This window comes from Oreochromis aureus, linkage group 8 (assembly GCF_013358895.1).
Source record: "Oreochromis aureus strain Israel breed Guangdong linkage group 8, ZZ_aureus, whole genome shotgun sequence".
Lineage (NCBI taxonomy): Eukaryota > Metazoa > Chordata > Actinopteri > Cichliformes > Cichlidae > Oreochromis > Oreochromis aureus.
In genome coordinates this window covers 11,556,491-11,582,098 of record NC_052949.1, presented here as the reverse complement: position 1 = coordinate 11,582,098, position 25,608 = coordinate 11,556,491, and the positions used below count along the sequence as shown (strand labels likewise).

General features: G+C 40.3%; 1 protein-coding gene across 1 annotated transcript in view; it reads left to right on the top strand.

The window, feature by feature from the left end:
* Window positions 1–25,608, top strand: part of dock1 (dedicator of cytokinesis 1) — a 190,357-nt gene that overhangs the window by 154,627 nt on the left and 10,122 nt on the right. Inside the window, exons 38-46 of the mRNA XM_031750664.2 lie at window positions 1,237–1,356; window positions 2,543–2,632; window positions 3,533–3,637; window positions 9,405–9,546; window positions 11,279–11,360; window positions 13,301–13,385; window positions 16,041–16,127; window positions 17,508–17,684; window positions 19,571–19,654. Coding sequence (XP_031606524.1) covers window positions 1,237–1,356; window positions 2,543–2,632; window positions 3,533–3,637; window positions 9,405–9,546; window positions 11,279–11,360; window positions 13,301–13,385; window positions 16,041–16,127; window positions 17,508–17,684; window positions 19,571–19,654 — 972 coding nt within the window. The remainder of the gene's footprint in view (window positions 1–1,236; window positions 1,357–2,542; window positions 2,633–3,532; window positions 3,638–9,404; window positions 9,547–11,278; window positions 11,361–13,300; window positions 13,386–16,040; window positions 16,128–17,507; window positions 17,685–19,570; window positions 19,655–25,608) is intronic.

Here is a 25,608-nt window from a genome sequence, read left to right as displayed (position 1 = left end):
CAATTAATTTTTCACCCATTGTCTGTGAAGGCTATGCAAATATTGAAGCTTTGCTATTCAAATGTGGCTATCACAAAAACGAAAAAAAAAAAAAAAAACACTGGTCAGAGATCTTAACTCTTCAGGTTACTCACAACACCATAGAAACCAATTAAAATTGGCCAGTAATGAATCAGCCCTGACAGACGCATAGGATTACGCTTGCTGTACACAGAGGCCAATCAGATTGTCTGTCTTTCTGCCAAGATGCTATAGGCTGTCAGAAACCTTATTAGTCTCTATAGTGTGTCAACAATAAGAACAAAAGAATATCCCTTGATTCTTGCAGGGTTATTTTTTCATTATCTTCTGCGTCTTTCATTGTTTAAAAATGAAAAAGCTTTTCTACTAAACAAGATTAAGTAAGTGCGTGACTCAGTTGTATCTAGTGTTTACACTGGTAGTAAAAGCCCAGCTTCTCTCTACCCTTGGAAGCTCCACTTCACCGTATTGGCTTCCCGTGTTAGCCTACTGGTGCACCAATCTGGAGATTCTCATGCTAAATGCTTTTTATGGGGGGGTTGATATGCTTTTTCTTATCTAAGTTTTAGATATTGAGGTCAGCATATGTTCAAGTAGTACCTATGAGGCAAAAGCTCAGGCTTCTAAGAACTTCAGACACACGCTGTTGTGCTGTATGATGTCAGTGCTAGCAGATATCTCTAATATGGTCCTGCCAGGCACCGGCTGTGAGCACAGCTCCCCCTCCCACATGATGTTCAAAACTTCTGTTGGTGAGGTACAACTACTCAGAAGACATTTGGCTTCAAGGCAGAAGGAAAAGCACTAAAACGGCTGCAACTAAGGGGCAGCACCGAGGCCCAGTATAAGATAGAGAGGATTATTCTGAACTGCGAGTCATGCAACTCTGCTTTAGTTGCTTTGTGTGACTCAGTAAATATGGAGCTCCGAATGTGCTTATAGTTCCCCTTTAACACTAAGCATTAGCCACAGGAATGCTACCCTTTGCACTGATGCCATCAATGAATCATTCAGTATATACTGATATGGGTTTCATTGCACAGAGTCGTTTCCATCTTGCATTGTCAAAGTACAGAGCAGCTATAAAAAGAGCCACACATCAGTCTAACCCATTTACACTGGATATAAGTCAGCAATTGATTTCTTGTCACTTTCCCTTTTTACTCTGTATCGTATTGTACAGTGTTGACCCCAGTGCTAACTTGTTTTCTGTAGTGGTCAGATGAAGCATTTGCAGCCCACCTGACACAGAGAGACGGCTACCAGGCCACCACTCAAGGACAGCTTAAGGACCATCTCTACCAGGAGATTATTAATTACTTCGACAAGGGCAAGGTAAGGCATCCATACACTGTTACTCACACTCATAAGCATAAGTGGACATAATGATTTTTCCTCGACTCCTGAGATGCTATATTTAGATGTTGTCGTCTCAGCTAAATAGCCTTCCTGGCTTGAGAAGGCAGGTTTTTGAGACTGAATGGAAGTTTAATGTGCTGTTTCTGCAGAACAGGCACTGATACAGTGATAATCCCCTGCTTTTAGTTTCTGCTCTTATGGATGAAGGCATGTATCCGAGCACACAATGTAGGTCTTACCCGTTCCATTTAAAACCTCTTTATAAGCTTACATTTCTCTTCAGCGTTCCTTTTTCTCCTTTTCCCTCATAGCATGTCAGGGACTTGAATGCCATCTCGTCTGCCTTAGCCAGAAAAATCTTCCAGCTTCATAGGACCAGAGCTGCTGTGTTATTTTGGTGTATTGCCTATTATTTGTTCCAAAGGAGAAAAGTGTTTTTCAACCTGCAAGCTAAGCCTGGAACTGAATCTGTAGGACTGAAGCCACAGCTTCTCAAAGATGACGTCCCAAAGCTTTGCATGTGTCATGAGTGTTGGGGTGCAGCCGCCACTTTTGGTTCTGCAGCCAACTGTCACTCAGCAAGATGTGGCTAGGGAGACAACAGTTTGAAAGAGCTGTGGACAAACATGCGCATACAAACCCACCAGAGTGATCAGTTAGTGTTACAGTGGCTGTAAGAATACATCAGCACTCCAGAGAGAGTGGAGTTTAAACTGAGGACAGTACCATGGGTGTCAGATGTGTCATCTAGAAAGCAGTCCCAGATGGTGTTGCCACCACCGCTCTCACTGATGGGAGGCTGATGTGAATAGCAGTCTGGACTTGGTCCACCTCCAGGCTGCCCCATATCAGCTCAGTCCAATCTAGCCTGTCAGGAACCCACTTAGAAGCTTTTCAACTTGTTTGAGTGGTTCACATGTACCTGTGACACAGTTCACTGTAGGAGTCAAGGAAACATGCATGATGACACATTTTCTGCTTCTAAGGACAGGGTCTGGATTTTCATTTCAGAGAAATGGGGGAAAAAGTGACAAGCTGAAGGGATTCATTTATTTAAAAAGGACCTTAATAGTTTTTTCTGGGAAAGAGTAGCCTGTACCGAATGAATGCTTGATTTTTATTTATTTTATCTTATTTTTCTCACTATTTATGTATCATTTAGATGTGGGAGGAGGCAATCATTTTGGGAAAGGAACTGGCTGAGCAGTACGAGAATGAAATGTTTGACTTTGAACAACTCAGTGCATCCTTGGTAAGTAATGTTATGTTGTTAGTTAGCTTTACTTTAAAGTTGCAAACCGTATTGATATTACAATGCATACAAAATTATTAGGGGATTATACAGACCTTATGCATATGCATGTTTAATGGATTTAATCAATTTTAGCTAATATTTAACAACGAGGTAGAATGCATCGTAAAGTGATTAACATGCTACATGAAATGTGGGCATAATTATTATTGTAGCAAAAACGGCCCAATCAGGCTGACAATCAGGCCAACACAGTGCTCCAAAAATGCTATTGAGTTCTGACCCTTAGACATTTCATTGTTTCACAAAAAAGGGGAAGTGACAAAAAGATAAAAATGCCCTACAGAGTGCTTTTTTTTAACATTTAAATCTGAAGCATTAGGAATGTTGATATTCAAGACATGACAGCTTCATTTATGACAGCTGCAGACAAGAAGGGGCACTGAAAACTTGGGTTAACCCTTTATCGGCCAAGTATCATACAAGCCCTTTGGAGTTATTTTGTAATTTTAGCTGGAAGATTATAAAATTATTCTGATGTTTAAAAAAAAAGGAAGGATTAATATTTTTGAAAGGCCAAAACTTTTATTTTCCTTTTTGTGTTACCAATTTTTAAAGCAAAGAAAGTTAAATATTCAAGTTTGAGATTTTGAATTGTTTTGGACTGTTTGTCTAATAACTGTGCACACAGTGTGTAATAACCATAGTTACTCATATATCACAGGTTATGTAAATAATGCTGTAGTATGTCTAATTTGTAATCTCTTGAAACTAAAAAGGATAAGGGAGAAATGTACCAATAATTTAAGATGAAACACAACTGGATGGGTAAAATATGCAAGGAAAATTCATGTGCATGCTGTCCCTGCTTCTTAAATTTACCTTTGATTCTCTCAACAGCGGAAACAGGCGCAGTTCTATGAGAATATAGTGAAGGTCATCCGGCCCAGACCAGACTACTTTGCTGTAGGCTATTATGGCACCGGGTTCCCCTCCTTCCTACGTGTGAGTATATACACTGACATACACAAGCACAATGTGGGTGAGCCACTTGTCAAAAAAAGATGATCGATATATTTACCGTTGCCTGCTTGGTTCTCAGCCTCAGCATTCAATACATACGTGCTTCACACACCTCTCTCCCACGAATTTTGTTTTGTTGTGGCGAGGCTCACATGTTCAAAGCCCCACCTAGTCTGGCTTTAACTTACTTACTCACTCACTGAGACAAACTCTGAATCACAGGCAGCTGCTCCATGTGTGGGTTGCGGAGTAGATCAGAATTATGCGCTGAGTGGATCCCCTTCAGTGTGGGAAAATGGAACGTTTCTCTTGGAAAAAGGCAGACAGCTAAGAAAGATACAAAAGCAAGAATGAATGAATACATCAGTTTCTATCCCCCACTTCTTGCATGTGTGTCTTGCTTTCATTCACCATGTATCACTTTTCCTCAGTGTTAAGAGACCTGTGTAAGTCACTGTGAGCCGGTCCACTCGAAATCTTTGCCTGCATCTGCAGTTGCCAGGAGTAGTTGTAAAAACTGCAGAGCTTTGAAGAATAGCCCAAAAAAAAAAATCAAACCCAATCTTGTCTGTAGTAATCAAAAGACCGATCAGACGGCAAGCAAAGCATTTAAGTCCATTTGCCGAACTACAGCTGAACACCATTTTTCCAAGAGCACGAGCATCACAGTGTCGGGAAGATGGTGTTCCGGTGAAGTTCCGCTCAAGGTGTCCCATCACCGCCTGCACAGCAAAACCATGTACCCAGCACAGAGTGAAAAAGGCTGTCTGGTCCCATTGTAAATTGCTTTCAGTTGCTGAATCACAGGTTACATTCCCCTTACATTCAGCTCTAAGCTTGTTTAAGCAGACGGAGCTGCAAATGTTCTTTAAAGTGGTGGCACCACAATGAGAGACTCTGATTTCTAAAATGACCACCAGAACTGAACACTGATTTTTCTGAACTGATGGAAAATCTGCCGTCTATTTATAACATCTACCAAGTAAAGCAGGCTGCTTAGCCTGAATTGATCTCTTTTTCCTCTGTAAATGTCCCGGCTGGCCTTGTGCCAATCTGATCACGGCATATCAGAAATTAAATACGTGTTTAATTGGTGTTTGATATCTCAGCCACAGTGTCTGAGGTGCTGCGGGGTGCATATCTGCCCTCTATTTCATTTCACTTGCTCAATGATGTGTTTTGTCTTTTTTTTTTTTTTTTTTTTTCATTTTAAATGTAATCTATATTTGATTATTTTTCCTGTGTTGCTGTGTCACAGTAAGCTTAATGTTAGGCCTGAGATTTTTATTTGCAAGAAGAAAAATAACGTGCTGATTAAATTTGCTTTTAATGTATGACCTGTTACTGCTGTTTTTCAGACTGTCATCTGGCATCTTACTGAAGGACATTTTATTACACAATCGGCCACTAAATGGCCTAAAAGTCCTCGTGGAATAAGATGATATAAAACTCTAGTTTTAAGAACTGTGATCCCCGATCATACCCTTTTCATTCTATTATGAAGAACAGCCATTTCACAAGGGCTTTGGCTACTTTCCGATCTCCCCCCCCAACCCCTTTCATCTGGTAGGGCAGAAACTCCATTATACACAGGGCAAGCTGCACTGGCCTAATCTAACAGGCTCTTTAAAAAGAACCTTTGAGGATAGCTTGGAGCTCTTTTTTCTTTCTCTGTTTTATTCTTTTTTCATATGTTTGCCCTTACCTGAAATAACCAGAGATGGTGTACGTATAAAAACCCATCATCCATCTTTTTTTTTTTTTTTTAAAAGTGGAGCATTTTTTGTAGTACATTAGATACAAAAGAGTTTACAAGCTGGTCATGGTTACTAGTCACTATTTTTTTTACTTGTTAAACATTAAAAAGCCAAAGATTTATGACATTTTAAATGCTGTTATGGCTTTGACATTGTTCTCTTAAAAGGGCTCAGTTTGTAACCCATCCTGAAATACTCGATAATTATATTAAAGGATTTCTGTGTAGGTATATTGGAAATTTCATCCATCCATCCATTCGCTTCGCTTCTCCTTTTCAGAGTCGCGGGAGCCCATCCCAGCTGTCATAGGGCGAGAGGTGGGGTACACCCTGGACAGGTCGCCAGTCTGTAGCAGGGCTAACACACAGAGACGGAAAACCATTCGCGCTCACATTCACTCCCGCATTCACACCTATGGGCAATTTGGATTAATCAATTAACCTATCCCCACAAATTGCATGTCTTTGGACGGTGGGAGGAAGCCGGAGTACCCACACAAACACGGGGAGAACATGCAAACTCCACACAGAAAGACCCCGGCCTGATGGTGGAATTGAACTCAGGACCTTGCTGTGGGGCAAGAGTGCTAACCGCCGTGCCGCCCTGGAAATTTGATGAGGTTTACTAATGGATAAATACAGTTATACAAGAAGGTTTTCTGTATTGTTTGGAAAGATAACTTCAAAATTATATCCCAATATGTTGAGGAAATGAGCAATAATGATTTTTATGACAATATAGAAAAGAATACTGATCAAAAATAGATGAGTGCACCTTGCAGGCGAGAGCATTAGTGCACACAAAATAAATGCAATTTTCCATCCATCTTTCCCAATGAGCTACTGTCACTGATGACAGACTGCCTAATTTGAATTGTGAATCTAATACCATAAGGTGCCAGCAGCAGAAGCATTATAGTGCAAAAGTTGCGACATAATAGATGGAGTGACACAACATAAGCCAAATGTAACCACAAAGTATTTTGTACCCAGGATGTTGTATTTTGGGTCAACTTTTTTAACCGTTTCCTTTGGGAACCCTGGGCAAGATACTAACCATGAGTTGCTCTCCATTGGATCCATCGGAGTGTGAGTGTTAGCCAGAAAGCACTTAAGCACTGAAAAATGTGATTGTAAGAATAGGAGTGAATGGGTGAATAAGACATGTTGTGTAAAGCGCTCTGAGTGTTCATGTAGAGTACAAAAGCCCTATATAAGAACCAGTCCATTTACCATTTACTTTGCTATCATGTAAACCGCATCAGTCACTTCTGATCCACTGTTTGTTCTTCCTCTTGTATGGAGTGCAGCTAGCAAGGCTTGTTTACTCTTGGGTCATACACCACCAGCTGTTTGTATTCCTTCTTCCCCACTTAATAGCCTGGTTGCGGTAAAAGCAAAGCGATAAAACAAGTTTGTTGTTTCCACCTTCCGGCACCAACACTTTTTTGGATATATTTGGCAGAGTTGGAAGTTGTTGAAGGAGCTCCTTTGTTAGGTATTAAATTGTCATCAGCAGCTGAGACTGCTTTCACTCTCAGACATGCCTGGGCTTGTCTCATGGTAGTGCAGGACAGGGAACATAAACATATGGTGTTGCTATATGAATGATATGATGATATGACACTTAGTCATGTAATAATTTATACTGGTGTTAATGTTGGACAATATGACAAGGAGGACCCATAATTATCAGTCACGCCTTGTATTGCTTTTTATTGCGGCACTGCAGCGTCCTCGGGGGGGAAAAAAATCAATTCCTCGATGAAGACATTTTGTAACCTCCCTCCCACATACTAATTGATTTTATGCAAGAGTACATAAATCAACTGCTTATGATTAATTAGTTGTTAATATAGTTAGCAGCTAAGGTGCTAGCGGCAAAAGGCTACCGATAAGATTTTAAAACATCAGACTCAATTAGGTCATTGACTCCAGTTGTCTGTGTGCTATAAAAGAATATAAGAGTGGTTTTAGATTGTTTTCATCAATAGATCTATATTGTATAAATATTATATTATTGTACAAAAAAGATCAAGACCAAAATATTTAACCAAAGTCGTCTTTTTAACCTTGAAAATTACCATTACATATTTTTGTTATATTTATTTTCTATATAAAAAAGCCCTACTGACCAGTTTCAGCTTTCGCATGCTTAGTATTTCCTCTAACCATTGTTTCCCTCACTTTACATGCTGTTGGCGTATTTATTCCCTTCTCCTTTCTCTTCCCATCAGTCGTAAACTTTACTTAATCCCTGTATTAAGTTTCCTGTGACAGCTCAGCTTATAGAGTGGTTGAGGGTGTGAGAGTTGGTTTGAAATATGTATCCTAAGACTCCACATTCGGAGACACTCTGATATGAGCTGTCATGTTCTATCAGTCAAAATGTTCCTCAGACAGACCCCTGAGCACATTCAAGCAGCTGAAGGCCCATTCGTGGCTCATGCATTTTTAGGAGCACTCTGTGCACTCTTCTCGTATAATTTGTTTTTGTTTTGGATTAAAACAAGATGACCTTTTCATCAGTTTATATGCCAATCTATGTAGTAGATTCAAAGGAAGTATCCATCCGTTTCCGTTGGCTTTTCTTTGTAAAGAGGGGTGTGACATAAAGACCTTAAGACCTTAAATCCTGACAACATGAATTTTATTTAAAGTCCATGGCATTATAGTTATGTGACCTGTTGCTGCTTTGTCACTTGACTGTTGGAAATTGCTTTTTACCCACTAGCCAGAAAGAAAAGACCATTTTAGTATGACTCATTATCTCACTGAAAGTGGTTTTCTTTTCCAGAACTAGCCAGTGTGGGTTTGAGGGTAATGAAAAGGAGAATTATGACATTGAGATAACTGTTCACACGACCTGAATGCTCAACGAGCATAATGCGAATCTGCTGTCTTCTTATGACTAAGAAAACAATATGCAGTGCTGGAGAAAGACTAGCTGCCCTCGTTCAGATTTGAATCTGTCTTAGAGAAATCCAGACTCGTGACAAATTAAAGTAAAAAAACCCAACTTGGATTGTCTTTGTAAAGGTTTGTGCCCTAGGTGTTTATCATCCCTGCAGTTCATCTCACTAATAAATGAAAAGTGCCTATGTATCACTGTGTGTATTCTTTGGCTTTAATGGATAGTCATTTACGAGGTTCGCCAATTTTTATTTTTCTTGAAGCCTAAGTAAGGGCAGTGTCAAGTTTTAAATCTTTGCTTTCTGCAGCACATGCACAGTGAAACTGACGTGACAGGATAAGGAAGAAACTAACGTGACAATTGAGACTCTCACGCAAGTCTGAAACAGAAATGTGCTCTCTGCCGTCTGTGCAATGACTTATGGGAGAGAAATTACTAGACTTATATTCCTATGCGTAACCATTACTTGTAATTGCTTGCTTGTAACTTTTACTTGTAACTTTTTACAAGTTAAATGTCTTCTTTTCAGAAGACATTTAACTGCTAAAATGCGGAGAGGGTGTTTTCATGACATGTCATGTTGCTGCACTAATATCTGATGGGAAACTTCTCTGTGTCTGAAACATTGCAATGTTTTTGAAGGCAACCACATTAGAGGTTATTGTTAGAAAGAGCCCACACCAAAATGCTAGTGGCCATTTGTATGTCAGTTGGGTTAAACAGAAATACTCCTCAAGCAAGCCAACTCTGATCTTGGCTAGGATTCACTTAACCGAATCACTGAATCGGTTCCAAGAACTTTCTGTCACGTGCATTTCCAAGTGTTTAAAATGGAGATTATGATGATCCATTTGAACCCAGCGACAGTACCAGGCAAAGTAGATTTGCATATCAAAGTGCTTTTCTCATTTCGTCATGGTCTTGCATGCTCTTTGTGTACTATTAGCGTGTGTACTTTAAATATATATTCATATTCATAAAGTAGTGTACCTCATGCATATATATTGCAAATGTAAATTCAAATTATGCATTCATGAAGATATTTTTACGATCTGAGTGTCGTCTTCTGTGTCCTTCAGAACAAAATGTTCATTTACCGTGGGAAGGAGTATGAGCGGCGAGAAGACTTCGAGGCACGTCTCCTGACACAGTTTCCCAATGCAGAGAAGATGAAGACAACGACACCACCCAGCGAGGACACAAAGTCTTCCTCTGGACAGTGTATCCTTAGCACGATTTACTAAGCAAATCTTTATTTTACTTATTTTTTTAACTTTAAGGGGTGATTTTCAAAAGGTTGTTTTTCATTTTTTTAGTGCAGCCACCATATTAAATTATGTCAGTGCACAAAATAAGAGTATATAGTTTTTATTTTCCACAGAATGGCTGCATACTTGCACAGGAACAGGTTTCTTAGCTTTTAAGCAAAGTGAAGCACGGACATTCTGGCAGTTCATGACGTCACCCCATTTAAAGTGAATGACAAATTGGACTGAATCATGATGCAATTACAGTCATGTGAAAAGTAACGTTTTCACATGACTTTATGCAGTACAAGTACACTCTTACTGCTTCCATTTAAATTAAATGGGTGGGCAGGTGCTGTTAATCAAACACATGTGGTGTGAGTGATCACCTTTGTAAAAGCAGACGTTTGAGCAGTTTCCTGGTCTGGATAATTCAGGTCTGTTTTAGCCCAATGCTACAATTTTCCAAAGACTGGATGTCTCCACAAATTCACCCCAAGATCAGACTCTGCAGTGCATGGAAAAAGATTGAAAAATCCCAAGAACTACATCTCAGACACTACAGGGCTCAGTTAGGATGTTAAATGTAAAAGTTCATGAAAGTACAATTAGAAAAAGACTGAACAAATGTGTCTTGTTTGGAATTGTTGCCAGGAGAAAGCCTCTAGTCTTTCATGGCAGCACGGCTTAGGTTTGCAAAGTTGCATTTGCACAAAACTTGTGGAACAATGTCCTTTGGACAGACAAGACCAGATTAGAGGTGTTCACCTATAATGCAGAGCGCCACATTTGGGAAAAACCAAACACCTTGCGGTCTCTTAGTTGAACTCGTCAAAGGGTTCAAGAGTCAAATATGAAGCCACCTGTCCAACAGCTAACGATTGGCCAAAATTAGGTCATGTCCCAAGCACAGCAGCAAATCTGTAACAGAAGCTGAAAAAGAAAAGAATTGTGTGGTTGCAGTCGCCCAGCCAAAGTCCAGACCTGAAGTAGATTGAAATGTTGTGGCAGGATCTTAAGAGAGCTGTACACAAAGCAATCCCCACAAACCTCAATAAGCCTAAGTAATGTTGTAAAGAAGAGTGGGACAAAATTCCACAACAGCCTGAGAGGCTGATGAAGTCAATACTTGAAGAAAATACTTCAAGTCCAGAAAAAATTGTTTTTTATGAAAAAAAAAGTTATTGCTTTTAAAGGTGCTTGGGGTGTACTGAGCTTTTCACAGGACTGCAGCGAGTGCTGTGAAAACTTTCTTTTCACATGGCTGTATAGGTCAGTCCAGAAGGTTAATAATATTACTGTCATTACTATGTCATCTTTGTTTTCCAGTAGCAATACATTACAACATATTGTCAAGCACAGTCAGCAGTTGTGACAGATCAGCTGACCTCAGTGCCAGATGAAAGCTCGGGGCGTGTTGTTTAAACTGCATTAGCCTGCATACAGTTATAAGATGCTTTGTAACCACCTCCACCCCAGCTTCTCCATTTCGTATTATTTCTGACTTGATGTACAGCATAGCGATTGCCACTGATGATGGTTCTGTGAGGGAGTTTCTTCCCGACGTCCTAGAACAGAGCTAGACTGCAAAATGTAAATTACTGCAGTATTAACTATAATATTGAATCGCCACCAGCTTCTGAGTAACTTCTTTTCAGTGATGTGCGTACAGCAGTTTCATTTATTCCTTGATGTTTCTGCTTAAGACATCCAGTGTTTTACCGTGAAGCCCATTCTCGACCTGCCTGCCAAGTTTCAAAACAAGTCTGTCTCTGAGCAAATACTCAGGTAATAACAAAGTCCCTGCTCTTCACTTCTTCACAGTTACAGTGGATAACTCAGAGTCACATAAGATTAATTTCAATCTGGCAAAGCCCAGTTTACTTGCCCCCAGTCATTCAAACGGTTCAGCGAGCTTGTGGTGACACACCAGTCTAAGTGCATCTGCATTTTCGTGTGGCGTCCTGACTTATGCTGTGGAGAAAGGTGATTAAATCTTGATTTAAATGTGGGTCTCTGTAGAACAAACAGCGCTTGACCTTCTTGTCGTTCTAGTGGTTATTAACTTTCGGCAGCCATCTGCTATTATCAACTGTGCCAAGTACAACATTGTTCCTCTGACATCATTAATACCATTGTGTGGCGCATCAGGGCCACAGCAAACATTGGGCCCCTGCGCTCCCCTTTGTACACATTCTGTACGCCAGCCATGTGCTGCATCACTCAGCTGTGCAAATTCACTTAGGTATGCCATCCAACGCATCAATGGGCATAATTAAAAGAAGACATTTGCTCGGGAAAGCCTTTAGGCAAATATACCTGCGCAGTGATCTTATCAGAAGCCCAGTCAAGGCACTGGTCACATTCCCCTGCATTGATCTTTTCAGCACCCTGTTGTCTTGCTCACTAAGTGTATCTGATCAGAATATGTAACTTTGTTAAGTGGCCTAGATTAGACAGCCGTGTTTAGAGACTGACAGAGGATTGCTCCATATAAACTTTCCATGATGCTTTTTCAGCCAAGTCTGTAACTTCTTCAACTCTCGCAGTGCTGTTCTCTCTGTCCCCCTCTCTCCATTTTCTCTCATTTATTCCCTCATTCAGTGAAAAGATCAGTGGTGCATAGCAATGAGACTGAGCTGTTTGAGCCACAGGGTCACAGCAGCAGGCAGAGCATACCCCATTCTGACCTTGCTTTGCCAGACTATGCTACTCCATCAATTCTAGCCCGCCAGCTAAAGACATGTAAAAGGCGTAATTGGGGTAACACGGCTGATTTTAAACTGCTTTATTAATCTGTTTATTAAAGCAGAAGTTCAGAGCCTTCATTTTTTAAGTGAAGGCCAAACTTTTTCAGCTAACTTGGGAATAGGTCTTATGTTCATTAAACAGTGTGCTGCCCTTTGCGAGTAAGCACAGACGGGAACATCTGGTCCTCGGTATAACATAAAAGGCTCAAATGTTGGTGGCACCTGAGTCCAGCTTTTCTGTGTAGTCACAAATGGGTTTTTTGTTTTTTTGTGGTCTGTTCATCAAAAAGATTATCGGTCCTTCACAGAAAAAGTTCAAGCATCCCATCTGCACACATTGATCGCCATTTCTTTAATCATTATAGGGTTGTGGCTCTGGATTGGCACTGATTCAGTTCATATTTTCTTTATAATTATTTGCTAATAAAGCCAGTTCCCACGCTTTGAACCATATGGTGTGGTTTTGGGAATGGGAAATACAATATGGTGTACTAATTTTCCTAGGAGACTGTGATTATGTCTCTTTATGCCAATAAATGAGACAGATGAAGGTGGGCCGAAGAAAGCAAGTAATGAGCCTGTGTAAGGGAAGCCATGTATCCACAGCCACTATGTAACACCATCATTTTCCTGCTGTGAAAAGTCTGTTAACCTGATTTGGCAAATTTCCTCCCTGTTAGTCATGTGCCTCTGTCAGGTGTGCTGCAGCTTATCTGCATGTCTGACATCTCAGGCTAACTTTAGGGCCTCCCAGTTATGTGTGGGAGCCAAAAATGAATTTATTTCCCACAATGAGGCCATATCTTGGATAGTTAGTCAAAAGCCAAATGCAAATCACAATAATTCCTGTCACAGCTGCCCTGGGAGGCGGTTTGTCCTGTGTTTGACCTGAAGCAAAGCAATCAACCTTTGAATCAAGCTGTGGATTGCCCATAACAGTTTTAATTTACTCAGGTACTGATTTTTCTCCCTCCCCAGCTTCTACACGGTAAATGAAGTCCATAAATTCCAGTATTCCAGGCCGGTGAGGAAGGGAGAGAAGGACCCTGACAATGAGTTTGCGGTAATTCCTGTCTTTTTCTGTTTGTTTGTTTACTGTTACTTACTTTTCCCCCATTTATTTCAAACGGGTTGGTTAACGTCAGACATAAAATTAACATAAAGAGTACTTGTTATTGGACTACTGTATAACATGTGAGTCTACAATTACAGGAGCAGTAAAAATGGTAGGTTTACAAAATGTGTACCAACCAGTATCTGTAAAAGAATTCCAGTTATACTGACAAATAAAGAAAAATCTTTTTTCTTTGTCATTTAAACACATTCAAAGATGAAACACAGAAAAAATACAACTAAATTTATGAAATAATTTCCCAGGAACAAATGACTCAGCTCCATTTGCAAGTTGCACACTTGCAAGATAATGTACTTAAGTAGGTTAAATTAGAGTAGGTAGATTAGTAGCCTCCGAACCCGATCAAAAAGCTTGTCAGTGTTTTATGCTGAGATGTGGCAGGTGGAGTCAAGCTGAAAATGGATTTTCATTTTTGCCTGTTCTCATCAGGTTGCTGTTGTGTCACGGCCACCACCTTGAAATTTATTAGCGTAGGACTGAGAAATCTTTCAAGTTTATGATGCACGTATACTTACGTAGATATTTTCAGCACAGAAAATCAATAGCACCGCAGAACATAGAGCTAATTTACATAGGGAGACGAATTTACACCGCAGAGGAGGGATAGACGGAGGATTTTATTCATCTTTGAACACAGGAGAAGGTGGTGCCAACAAGAGCATCCAAACAAAATAAAATCGCTGACAGTGATCTATCTCCAGTTTAGTAAATGCAACTATTACTGTCAAGTCGTTTTTTAGTTTGTCTAGTGAGTTATTCTTTGTGCGCACTTAATAACCAGGTAGCAATAACAAGGACGACAAATTAAAGCCAGTCACGCTTTCCTCTGTGTTTACTGTGGCGTCACTTCAGCAGAACAGGGTGATGAATTTCACTCATCTCAGGCTTGCTTCTCTTGTCAGACTGATTGGACTTTGTCTGTCCTGACAGAGCGATTATGGATATCTATTGCCAGACATATTGTGTCTGTCACATCTATTATGCATGTCAATAAACACAAATCCTTGTCATTCGCAGATGCTCCAGAGTGAGTAGTAAGTAGATTTTAAAGACAACGCAGTCTCTTAATATTTAAATTGAAGTATTAGTTTTATTTTCAGACGTGTTGGTTGTTAAAAAGAGGCTGGAAACTACATTTGGCGCAGACCTTACTTGCAGGTGATCCCTGCCATGCAAGTTCTTTTTCTCAATGTGTACTGTTATTTGAGATTATAAATATTTGATGCTTTAGAAGCTATCCAATTTCATATCATATCCCATATTACAACTCCAATTCCATAAAAGTTGGGCTGATGTGTTTGTAAATAAATAACAGAATGCAGTGATTTGCAAATCGCACAAACCCAAACCCAAGAGGCGGAGCTTCTCAGAAGTAAAGATGGAGAGAGGTTCACCAATCTGCAAAAAAACAAACACATCTACACATTTTTGAAAAACCGAGTAATGCCTATCAATGTAAACATTGTGAAAAATTGAAATATCTCATCATCTGCAGTACATAATATCATCAAATGATAGAGAAAAAGTGGACAAATCTCTGGGACAAGGGACAAGACTGAACGTCACTTTTGGATGTCTGATTTTCAAGCCCTCAGGTGCATTTAAAACAGGCACGATTCTCAGTTAAAAAGCCTGCATTAGTGGTTTGCATTGGTGCTTTTGTGGACCACGGTCAGTGCAGAAAGATAAATACAAGTCTTTTTCAGGGAAGGGCTTGCATATTTCAGTAAGACAATACTGCATCTGTTGCAATAGTATTACTTTGTAGTGGAAAAGCCTTGAACCTTTGCCGGCTGAGGACATTTGGTGCATCATGAAAGGAACAAGCCAATACTGTTGAGCAGCATCCATATTGGACCAGAACTTTCTTCTCCCAAAAATCCAGTATCTGATCTCCTCACTTGGCCCTGTGCCTTTTTAAAAAAATGTGTTACGGCCATCAAATACAAAATGAGTTTCTTTGTTTTTTCCTCAGCCATAAAAAGGTGGATGATGGGGTGTTGTCATTGCCGTTACCCGGTTGAATGTGCGGGCAGGCGGGCTTAACACCTGAGTTTGTGAACGCAATAATTTGAGAATAAGGTGACGTAGGATTTTTAAATTGATACCGTAGATTAATCTACTAAAAATCTCAGACAGTTTCAAATCCCAGTGACCTTGTTCTCAAGGTCAGGGGTCAATCTTTTGAACTTTTCTGAAATTTCTTACCATCTACTAGGAGGGTGACTGGTAGCACTGACAGCATAAACATTTGATATCTATGTTCTGTTGTGAATAAAATACAGATTTATGAAATGTGGAAATCATTGCATTTTGTTTTTATTCTAATGTTACATTTTACACAGTGTCCCAACTTTTTTGGAACTGCCCTTGAGCACTTGAGCAAATGAGCTCCCATCCAGACGGGGAGGCAGTAGAGCCGTCTTCCAACCAGAACCATTGCGTCACTAAAATCTCATTTATGCAACAGCAGTCTTGTTTCATTGCGGTAGCTTGGCACAGCTGCAGCTTGATCTGTTCAAAGAGCCACATTATCTTGATTTGAGCTGTGTTCCAATTTTGTGTCTGTCTTTGTGTCTGCAGAACATGTGGATTGAGAGAACCACATACTCTACAGCGTACAAACTTCCTGGCATCCTGCGCTGGTTTGAAGTCAAGTCAGTCTCCACTGTGAGTATGAAAGGCCTGTGTGCCAAGCAAGGCTCCTAATCAGATGAGGATCTGCAGGCTTGCTTAAAGACAATCAATGTGATTTGTCCACTTAAGCAGTATAGACGCAGGGGTGCCACTCCCCGGGCTAACGACAGGGCACGTTCTCTCACTGCCAGATGGCCCACATTGATTCACCAGGCACTCCTGTTTCTACTGAAAATAGCTACACAGCACAAATATAACTGGAGGACAGTTCAGGCTTTGCTCTCCTTTCACTTTTTGTACAATTACCTGGATTACAGTATTGAAAACCCTTCAGACCACAGCAGAGGACCTAAGTGTTGACTGAAGCTTTATCGAAATTTAATTACTTTATCAGTGATCTTTTAATTTTTTTTAAATGCTCATCCTGTATCCTCATTCTAGACCGAGCGAGTACGGGAAAAAAGTGCACCGTATAAGTCATGAGCACAAGGGCAGATTATAGTATCACTTAAAAGTCCAGACAGGCTTTTTTTCATGTGTTTTTAGTTTGTCCCAAAACAAATGCACTACTTAGTGGAATTAGCCTTCCTTTACCTCCCAAACACCTGAGTCCATGGAGCAGACTTTTACTCTCCATTGTCACACTAATTCGGAGCGGACACCTCTTCCTTCAGGCAGAGTTAGAATTTACTGTCAGGAGCAGCTTGCCCTCCAGATGAGCCAGGGAGAGGCAAGGTCCCCGAGGTCAGACTCTCTATTTAAAGCTTAATGACTGGGCTGAGATTCACCAGGCCTAATCCTTCCATCTGACAATTCTTTTTATCGAGCTGGCCTGAGACATACCGGAGCAGATTGGAGATTTGTCTCGCTTGTACAACATCTTTACTTTTTTGGCTTGGGTCTAATTCTGACATTTACTTAACAGTCCATGCATGTTTTCTCTAAACTCTTAATACAATGAAGTGATTTTTTTTTTTCATCCATCCAAGAGATGAGATTGCCCCTATGTGGAGTTAAATAGATTGTGTCGAAATTAGCTTTCACACAGTAGTGAAATGAATGACAACAGTTCCAAGTACTTCATTCATCTTTTCCTCTAAATTGCTAGCCTTTTTTTTGTTGGCATGGGATCTGAAGTTCTGGTACACGAACACACTATCCATCTTCGTTTGACAGTTCCAGGTTCGTATATGGGCACGGTGATCAAAAATTATTCATTGTTTCTGTTTGATTTATGTGTGTAGTTAAGCGATCCTCAGCCTATCTTCTTATAACCTTTCTGTAGTTCATAACACAAATTGTTTCCCTTTGATTGTTGTAATCGCAGGGATGAAAGCAATGTACACTATGTGTATTTGCACTGAAACAGCGCTGTGAATATCTGATATCACCTTTAATTTCTGTGCTACTCAGGAGGAGATCAGTCCATTGGAAAATGCTATTGAAACAATGCAGCAGACCAATGAGAAGATCAGCAGCATGGTACAGAGGCATCTCAATGATCCCAACCTTCCCATCAACCCGCTCTCCATGCTGTTGAATGGGATTGTGGACCCAGCTGTCATGGGAGGTTTTACCAACTACGAGAAGGTAGACGAATGAAAATAGTTCTGGATGTCTCTAGATCATCTTAACTTTTATACATTCATGTCCAAATCTTTAATTTGAACTTTTCCACAATTCATGAAGCTTTATTTTAAATGCCGTGAAGGTTTGTTAAACATAAAGCTAGAACCAGGAGACTTAAATCAAGGGGGCCAGTGCACAACCTTAAGACTTGGTTTATAGCCTTAGGTGTTGTAAAGTTGAAATAAATGATGCCCCTTTATCTCTCTGGGCAAGATTGGCAGGAGCCTACTGCAGCAGACATGACTCAAGATGACCCTAAGATGACCTTGAGACAGTTCAATACACAGAAGCAGGGGCGTGATATATAAGATTCATACACTGAGAGGCACATCACTTATTTTTTTCATTAGCCTACAGTTTTACACACCAGTGCTAGTCAGGTATTTTTATGTTTTGAACAAGCTAAGCTAACAGTTTCCCCATTTTCCTTCTTTATGGTAAGCTGAGCTAAGCATCCACTTCTCTAGATTTGTAACTGCCATACAAAAATCTAATTGATATGTCTTATCATCATCATCATCATCATCATCGCAGAATCTTATACATTTTCCAAAAAAAGAAAAACATTTTCTGAAAACAAAACAAGAGGAATGCCTATGTTATTTGTTGGTGCTTATAGTATATATTTTTGCATATAGTACATGTTAAGGATAAAAAGGTCTTCAAAATTATCTCTAAGATCATCAAAGTATGTTTTAAGCTCATTCAAGTAAAAATACATTAATTCCCAGGTTATATTACATGATGTGAATTGGGTGTTACCATTAGAGATGCACCTATCAGTCATCCAAGGACCAGAACCCACTCATTTTCAGTGACTGCCCAGTTAGCCCGCTATATATCTGATTAGTAACTGGTCCGTTTAGCATCACTCGCTGCCCCCTGGTCGTCTCTGAGTGCCGAAATAAGCTACATGTGGACCACCACAAAAACATTCATAACAACAAACTCAATCAGACACTTAAATCACCCTCACCCAGATGACCACTGACGTTTTTAAGAAGTCAGCAAAGGCCAAGTGGCTAAAGCCGTGCAGAGTTCAGAGCCAGCAACAAGCCAGCAGACTCAGTAAGAGCACAGCATTAATGCAGTTTAAGTGACTGAACATCCTGTAACTTGTTGCCTAAATTCTAAAGCTTAAACTTTTTTTTTCCTGATCCGAATTGAAAAATAAAAGTCGGAATCAGAAAATTGCAATTAGAGCATCTCTACTTCTTCCTACTTCTTATCATCGGATGCATGCTGCAAATTCTTGAATCCCTATCACTATGATGGTTAATGTTTTATACTTTTTTATCTATATCATGTTCCTCTTGGCATTATAAGTCATCATAAATCCATTATTTTTTCCTTTTCCAAAAGCCCAACTCAGTCTTCACTGTATCCTGTTTTTCATCATTTTTCATGTGTAATCCAAATACTATAGTGGCTCATGTGGTCTTTTTTCTGTTTTTTTAACACAACCCTTTTACCCTTTTGATTATTTTAAAAAGCGATAGCCTATTGGGTTCTCTACCTGAAATAGAGTTATACCGGTCTTGAGGGTGCCTTCTGAGTCAGAGGAGAAGCAACGGGAATTCTTTGCCCTCAGGTCACTCCTTCGTCTCAGTGAAATAGTGCGAGCAGTGGATGAGAGATGGTTGTCTTGACTACATTTTTCACATCTTAACAGACCTTCCCAGTGCTTCACCCTTGTTTCATCTTTATTTCCTCCCATTTTTCTTTTTATTTATATCCCAAACGTCTTTACATTTTTACCTTTACCTAACTTTACTCCAGGTTTTCCTCCTTTCTATATAGCCATACTTACTCCAGTGTTTTTCTGTCTGCCATCTTTTTTTCTCCAGGCCTTTTTCAATGACAAATACATCCAGGAGCATCCAGAGGACCTTGAAAAGATAGAGAAACTAAAGGACCTCATCGCCTGGCAGGTAAGACCATAGCACTGAAGAGTCATGGGACATGTAGGTGAAAATGGCAAAGCATCATAAGGGTCCAGGGTTCAGGGAACAGTGCTTTTGCCAGCTTCTTTGAAATGATTTACTTTAAACGATGTTACATTCTTTGCATTCTTTTTCCATTGCACAAGTAAAGAGCATAGGAAGACATGGCCGACAGGCAGTCAAACTGCTGAGTATGGATTAGATGGTATGGAGGAGCTTGGGAGGCATGAAAATGTGCATTCATCCCACTCAGTCTTTTAACATCATTGGCATTAGTTTGCATTCATTTGCTTTGGGCAAGTCACTATGGCTAAAATTATCAGAGAAGTTTATTAATGGAATCAACACCAGAAATGTTAAAACCTTGCACCACCATCTACAGCCCTCCAGATATTACGCTGCGTGATTTTTGAAATTTAAAGTAAAATTGCATTTATGTATGAACTTCATTAAAGTGATCTTACATAAAAAATAAAAACAAATCAGTGTGAAACTTGCAGCTGAACATACATTATTGTTTGTGCAGTAGCAGTAGTTTTCAGTGCAGTAACTCTTGCAAACAGGGGGAATGTGAGCCTCTGTGAGCATCACTGCAACATGGAGCCTGAACGAGATGCACATGCAGCAGCCTAGAAATGCATATGTGGACCGCTGGAAGTAACATCCTGTTTAATAGAGCATAACAGAGGATAAGCTCATTTGTGGTTCATATTTGATTAAGGAACTCATAACTATCATTACAGTAACAGAAAACATACTCTTTTTGGGGTTTCAGAATGCTTTCTGTGTTCAGATGACTCTTTGTGTTGTTTTTCTTCTTTTATTACTCTCACTAAACTCTCTGGATCTGAACTGTGGGTTACTTTAATACTCAAGAAGTCGTGGTTTCCTGCCTTATGGTTCACCCAGGATCTGAACAGATACAAGAAAAGTCTGCTTCTTATTCTTCACTCCAAGGAAAGAGAGAGATCATTTAATTTCCTAAAGTTGTGCCTCTCTCAGTTGTTTGTAAAATAGGTCGACTTTGTGCTCTGCATCTTTGGTGGAACTTTGCCAACTCTGAAAAGTAACACTCTTTTGTTTTTGTTGTACCTTTCGTCTTTACATGGCTCGGTGATTCACACAGAAGAATGTAAATCTTGTATTCGTACCTCGCGTCTGACACCGATGATGCTGCTCACATAATTATTTTGCTGTATAGTGAAGACTTTTTTTAAAAAAATGCAATTTTCCACGTGTGCCTACTTTTCCATCATCGTTCTCGTAGACATACAAGTGGCGCGTACGTGGGGATCTGTAGGAAATCGCTGACTGAAGTAGAGGTTGACACAGCAGCGGCAGGTTACCTAAAAATAAGCATGTTGCTGCTTCATCACTCCTGGAACGTTGTGCATATCACAAAGACGTTATACATGACAGGGTTGGAGCAAGCAGCTGGATTTCATCTCTAAGACCTATCAGTTATTTTTATACTTATCATGAAGCAGTGGCAGCAAGCAGAAATCTTGGTGTGGTTACCTTTGTGGCATAGGTTTTTATCTTTTAATTCCAGGGTACTACTCAGATGAGGAGCCATTTCGAAAGTGTCCTTAAAATCATTGTTTTAAAAATTATTTCGAGGTTATTTGGTGTAATCATAATGCAGACATGCCATAAAGGAAAGCCAATGCCAAACATACCCACAACAAACTTTAGAGCGATCACTAAGGCAGATTTGACTTGGTGTCAGCTGTCTCTTTGCCAGAGACTGCAGGTTTGTTTATCTTGTGTTTTGAATCCATCTAAATGAGACAAATGAAGGCGAGACGGCGCCAATGAGCAAACTAAACGGGTAGAAATGAGCCGTTGTGCACTGCTATCCTGAAATACCCATTGTCCTCATTTGGTAATTAGAGAGAAATGAGCAAGTGGAAATCAGAAAAATAGGTGTTGTAAAAAAACAACAACAACAACTCCCTGGCAAGTACGAAGTAGGGTTTTTTTGGAAATGTTTATGTTTATAATTGGCTCTGGAAAGATGCCTAAATTAGTTCCTGAAACGCCTCACTTCTACATCGTTCAGTCTGTTTATGGGGAGCTAAACAATCAGGGGAATTTTCACCAGGGCATCAACATTGTATTCACAAGCATAAAAACATCATCTTTTAATAGCAGGCTTGTTTCCTAACAGGACCCACTAACAGAAGGCTTTTTCTTTTGGTCGCTTCATCTCACATATAGCGAAGTCTGCTTATTAGTCTGTCTGACTCGCCAAATGTTGCGTACGTCTCCAAGACCTGCGTGACCTTCATGAAAGGTCTTAATATGTCATCGCAGCCTTAATACCAAGCATCTCGAAGCCAGCGTGGCTGTCCTACCACCGCGGGGTGTGGCTCAGAAGTCTGTTTGTTGTGAATCAGAAAGGCAGATGAATGACAGGGTTCAGTTAAGAACAGTAGGCTTTGTTTTTTTGTTTTTTTTTTTTAAACCCAGTGCCATTTCATTTATAGCTGTCAGCTGATAATACTGGCATTTGCCTGTTTATAAATGGGCCTCTAGCGTGATTTCTAATCGCTGCAGTCCACTAAACAAAGTGCAGTGAGAAAGATTGATGCTTAGTTCAAAAATTCTTGTTTGTATGGAATTATGATGGCATAATATGTGAATTCGGGACACAAAAATAAAACCAGAAGCTTTAATGGCTAAGTAGTCATAATGAATGACTAAATGCAGCCTTGTTTGCTTCTTATTAAAAATAAACTGTTATAGGTTCATGATAGTGTTCATTATTTTTGCAACCTTTAAAGCTTCTGTAAATTATCTTTTGTCATAAGGGGGTTAAAAAAAAGGACAGACATGGACACAATTGTACATTTGCATTGCCTCAATATTGCCGTATTGTATCCCCTTTATGTAATTTTAGCATAGTGTTCATTGCCAGTACAGGGTGGGCCATTTATATGGATACACCTTAATAAAATGGGAATGGTTGGTGATATTAAAGTCCTGTTTGTGGCACATTAGTATATGTGAGGGGGCAAACTCCTCAAGATGGGCGGTGACCATGGTGGCCATTTAGAAGTCAGCCATCTTGGATACAACTTTTGTTTTTTCATTAGGAAGAGGACCATGTGACACATCAAACTTATTGGTAATGTCACAAGAAAAACAATGGTGTGCTTGGTTTCAACGTAACTTTATTCTTTCATGAGTTATTTACAAGTTTCTGACCACTTATAAAATGTGTTCAATGTGTTGCCCATTGTGTTGGATTGTCAATGCAACCCTCTTCTCCCACTCTTCACACACTGATAGCAACACTGCAGGAGAAATGCCAGCACAGGCATCCAGTATCCATAGTTTCAGGTGCTGCACATCTCGTATCTTCACACCAATTGCCTTCAGATGACCCCAAAGATAAAAGTCTAAGGGGGTCAGATTGGGAGACCTTGGGGGCCATTCAACTGGCCCACGACGACCAATCCACTTTCCAGGAAACTGTTCATCTAGGAATGCTCGGACCTGGCACCCATAATGTGGTGGTGCACCATCTTGCTGGAAAAACTCAGGGAACGTGCCAGCTTCAGTGCATAAAGAGGGAAACACATCATCATGTAGCAATTTCAAATATCCAGTGGCCTTGAGGTTTACATTGATGAAGAATGGACCCACTATCGTTGTACCCCATATACCACACCAAACCATCACTTTTGTTGTTCCAACAGTCTTGGAGGGATCCATCCAATGTGGGTTAGTGTCAGACCAATAGCGGTGGTTTTGTTTGTTAACTTCACCATTCACATAAAAGTTTGCCTCATCACTGAACAAAATCTTCTGCGTGAACTGAGGGTCCTGTTCCAATTTTTGTTTTGCCCATTCTGCAAATTCTGTGCGCCGATCTGGGTCATCCTCGTTGAGATGCTGCAGTAGCTGGAGTTTGTAAGGGTGCCATTTGTGAGTAGCTAATATCCGCCGAAGGGATGTTCGACTAATGCCACTCTCCAGTGACATGCGGCGAGTGCTACGCTGTGGGCTCTTGCTGAATGAAGCTAGGACAGCCACTGATGTTTCTTCATTAGTGACAGTTTTCTTGCGTCCACATTTTGGCAAATCCAACACTGAACCAGTTTCACGAAACTTAGCAAGCAGTTTGCTGACTGTAGCATGGGAGATGGGTGGTCTCGTAGGGTGTCTTGCATTGAAATCTGCTGCAATGACCTGGTTACTGCATTCACCAGATATCAACACAATTACGATCCGCTCCTCACGTGTTAACGTCTTCGACATGTCAATGGCTGTGAACAAAGAGAAACTTGTAAATAACTCATGAAAGAATAAAGTTACGTTGAAACCAAGCACACCATTGTTTTTCTTGTGACATTACCAATAAGTTTGATGTGTCACATGGCCCTCTTCCTACTGAAAAAACAAAAGTTGTATCCAAGATGGCCGACTTCTAAATGGCCACCATGGTCACCACCCATCTTGAGGAGTTTGCCCCCTCACATATACTAATGTGCCACAAACAGGACTTTAACATCACCAACCATTCCCATTTTATTACGGTGTATCCATATAAATGGCCCACCCTGTAGTTCTACATGACTGGCTGGTAAAGCCAGCGGCATAGGAAGTCAGTTGCTTCTGAGTGCACGGTGACCGTCTGTGTTCTTACGCTCGGGTCTAGTTTCTGTGTTCACAGAACAGCAAATTCATGCTGTTAGGCTTGAACTGTGCATGTTCTATTTAATAGCCACTCATTTTCTTGTACTCGTGACTCCTTTGTTCTCAGCTTGTCTGACCTTCTCTGCAAGCAGTCTGTAGTTTTACACACTGCTGCGTTGGTTTAGATACACACTTCCACTGTTTTTGCTACCGTCATTTCTTAATATCGGGGAAGAAAACTCAAATTACCCACATGTCAATATCCTTTGTGCCATTTTGATTGTCTTCTAATATATTAATGAATGCTATTTTCAAAGCTTGCATGAAAGGGGGCACTGTTAGAGTGACATGTTATTGTCACTGTGACTTACGATCAACAACAACACTCTTAGCTTTGCCTAGCCTCCCCAACTAGCATGTCATCTTTGACACCTCAGCTTTGCCTCTTTATCCCATAAAACAACTCAAATGTACCTCTTCCATGAAGTAAACTAGTTTTTACAGTATGTATTGTCATGACTCTGTAAAATGTTTACCGTGGACTTGGTGCTGGCTTTTTATGAATGCAGAACCAAGTCCCCAGTTTCTAATAATGACATTCACCTTAGCATCACAAGAGCTAATATCTCTCACTGATATGCCAAATTGTGAAACTGATAAACAGATATCTCTCTTAGACAGCTGGAGAGGATTAAAAGCATTTTTTAAAAAGTTAAGTTATATAATTAAACTCGTAAGCTTGTGTATGTTTGTGTGTGTTTGTGTGCGCATATACGCACGCGTGTGTGTTGACAACCTTGAGCCTAAGTGTCTTCCACAATGAGCTTATCGCTGTGCAGCCACCAAGCAGAAATCTGTTGCCATGCCGCCACTCAGCCGCACTCAATCATCCAAAGGTCTATAAAAAGATGTGGGTATCCTGGGAGACGTGAATCTTGCCTCAGCTTTCACTCTCGCTGTGTTTTTTCATTGCTTTTTCATCTCACAACACTTCGTCCTTCAAAAACTCCTCTCCCCCCTCCTTTCTCCTAACCTTTTTCACCTTCTGCCTCTCTTTTCCTTCCCTTCGCCTTTTCGTACCCAGACGCATCTTTTCCTTCTTCCGTGAGATCCCAGTGGTGATGATGAAGGTGCTCACTAACAGGGGAAATGCCTGCGTGGTGTCTGTGGCCTCCATTTCGTTTATCCTTTCGGGCCAGAGGTTTTGTGATTCTCATATCACAGGATGCTGTTTATTAGCACATCGTATCACATGCCTGGGAACATATAGCTAGGTGGCTAGTATCGTTTAACAGGTG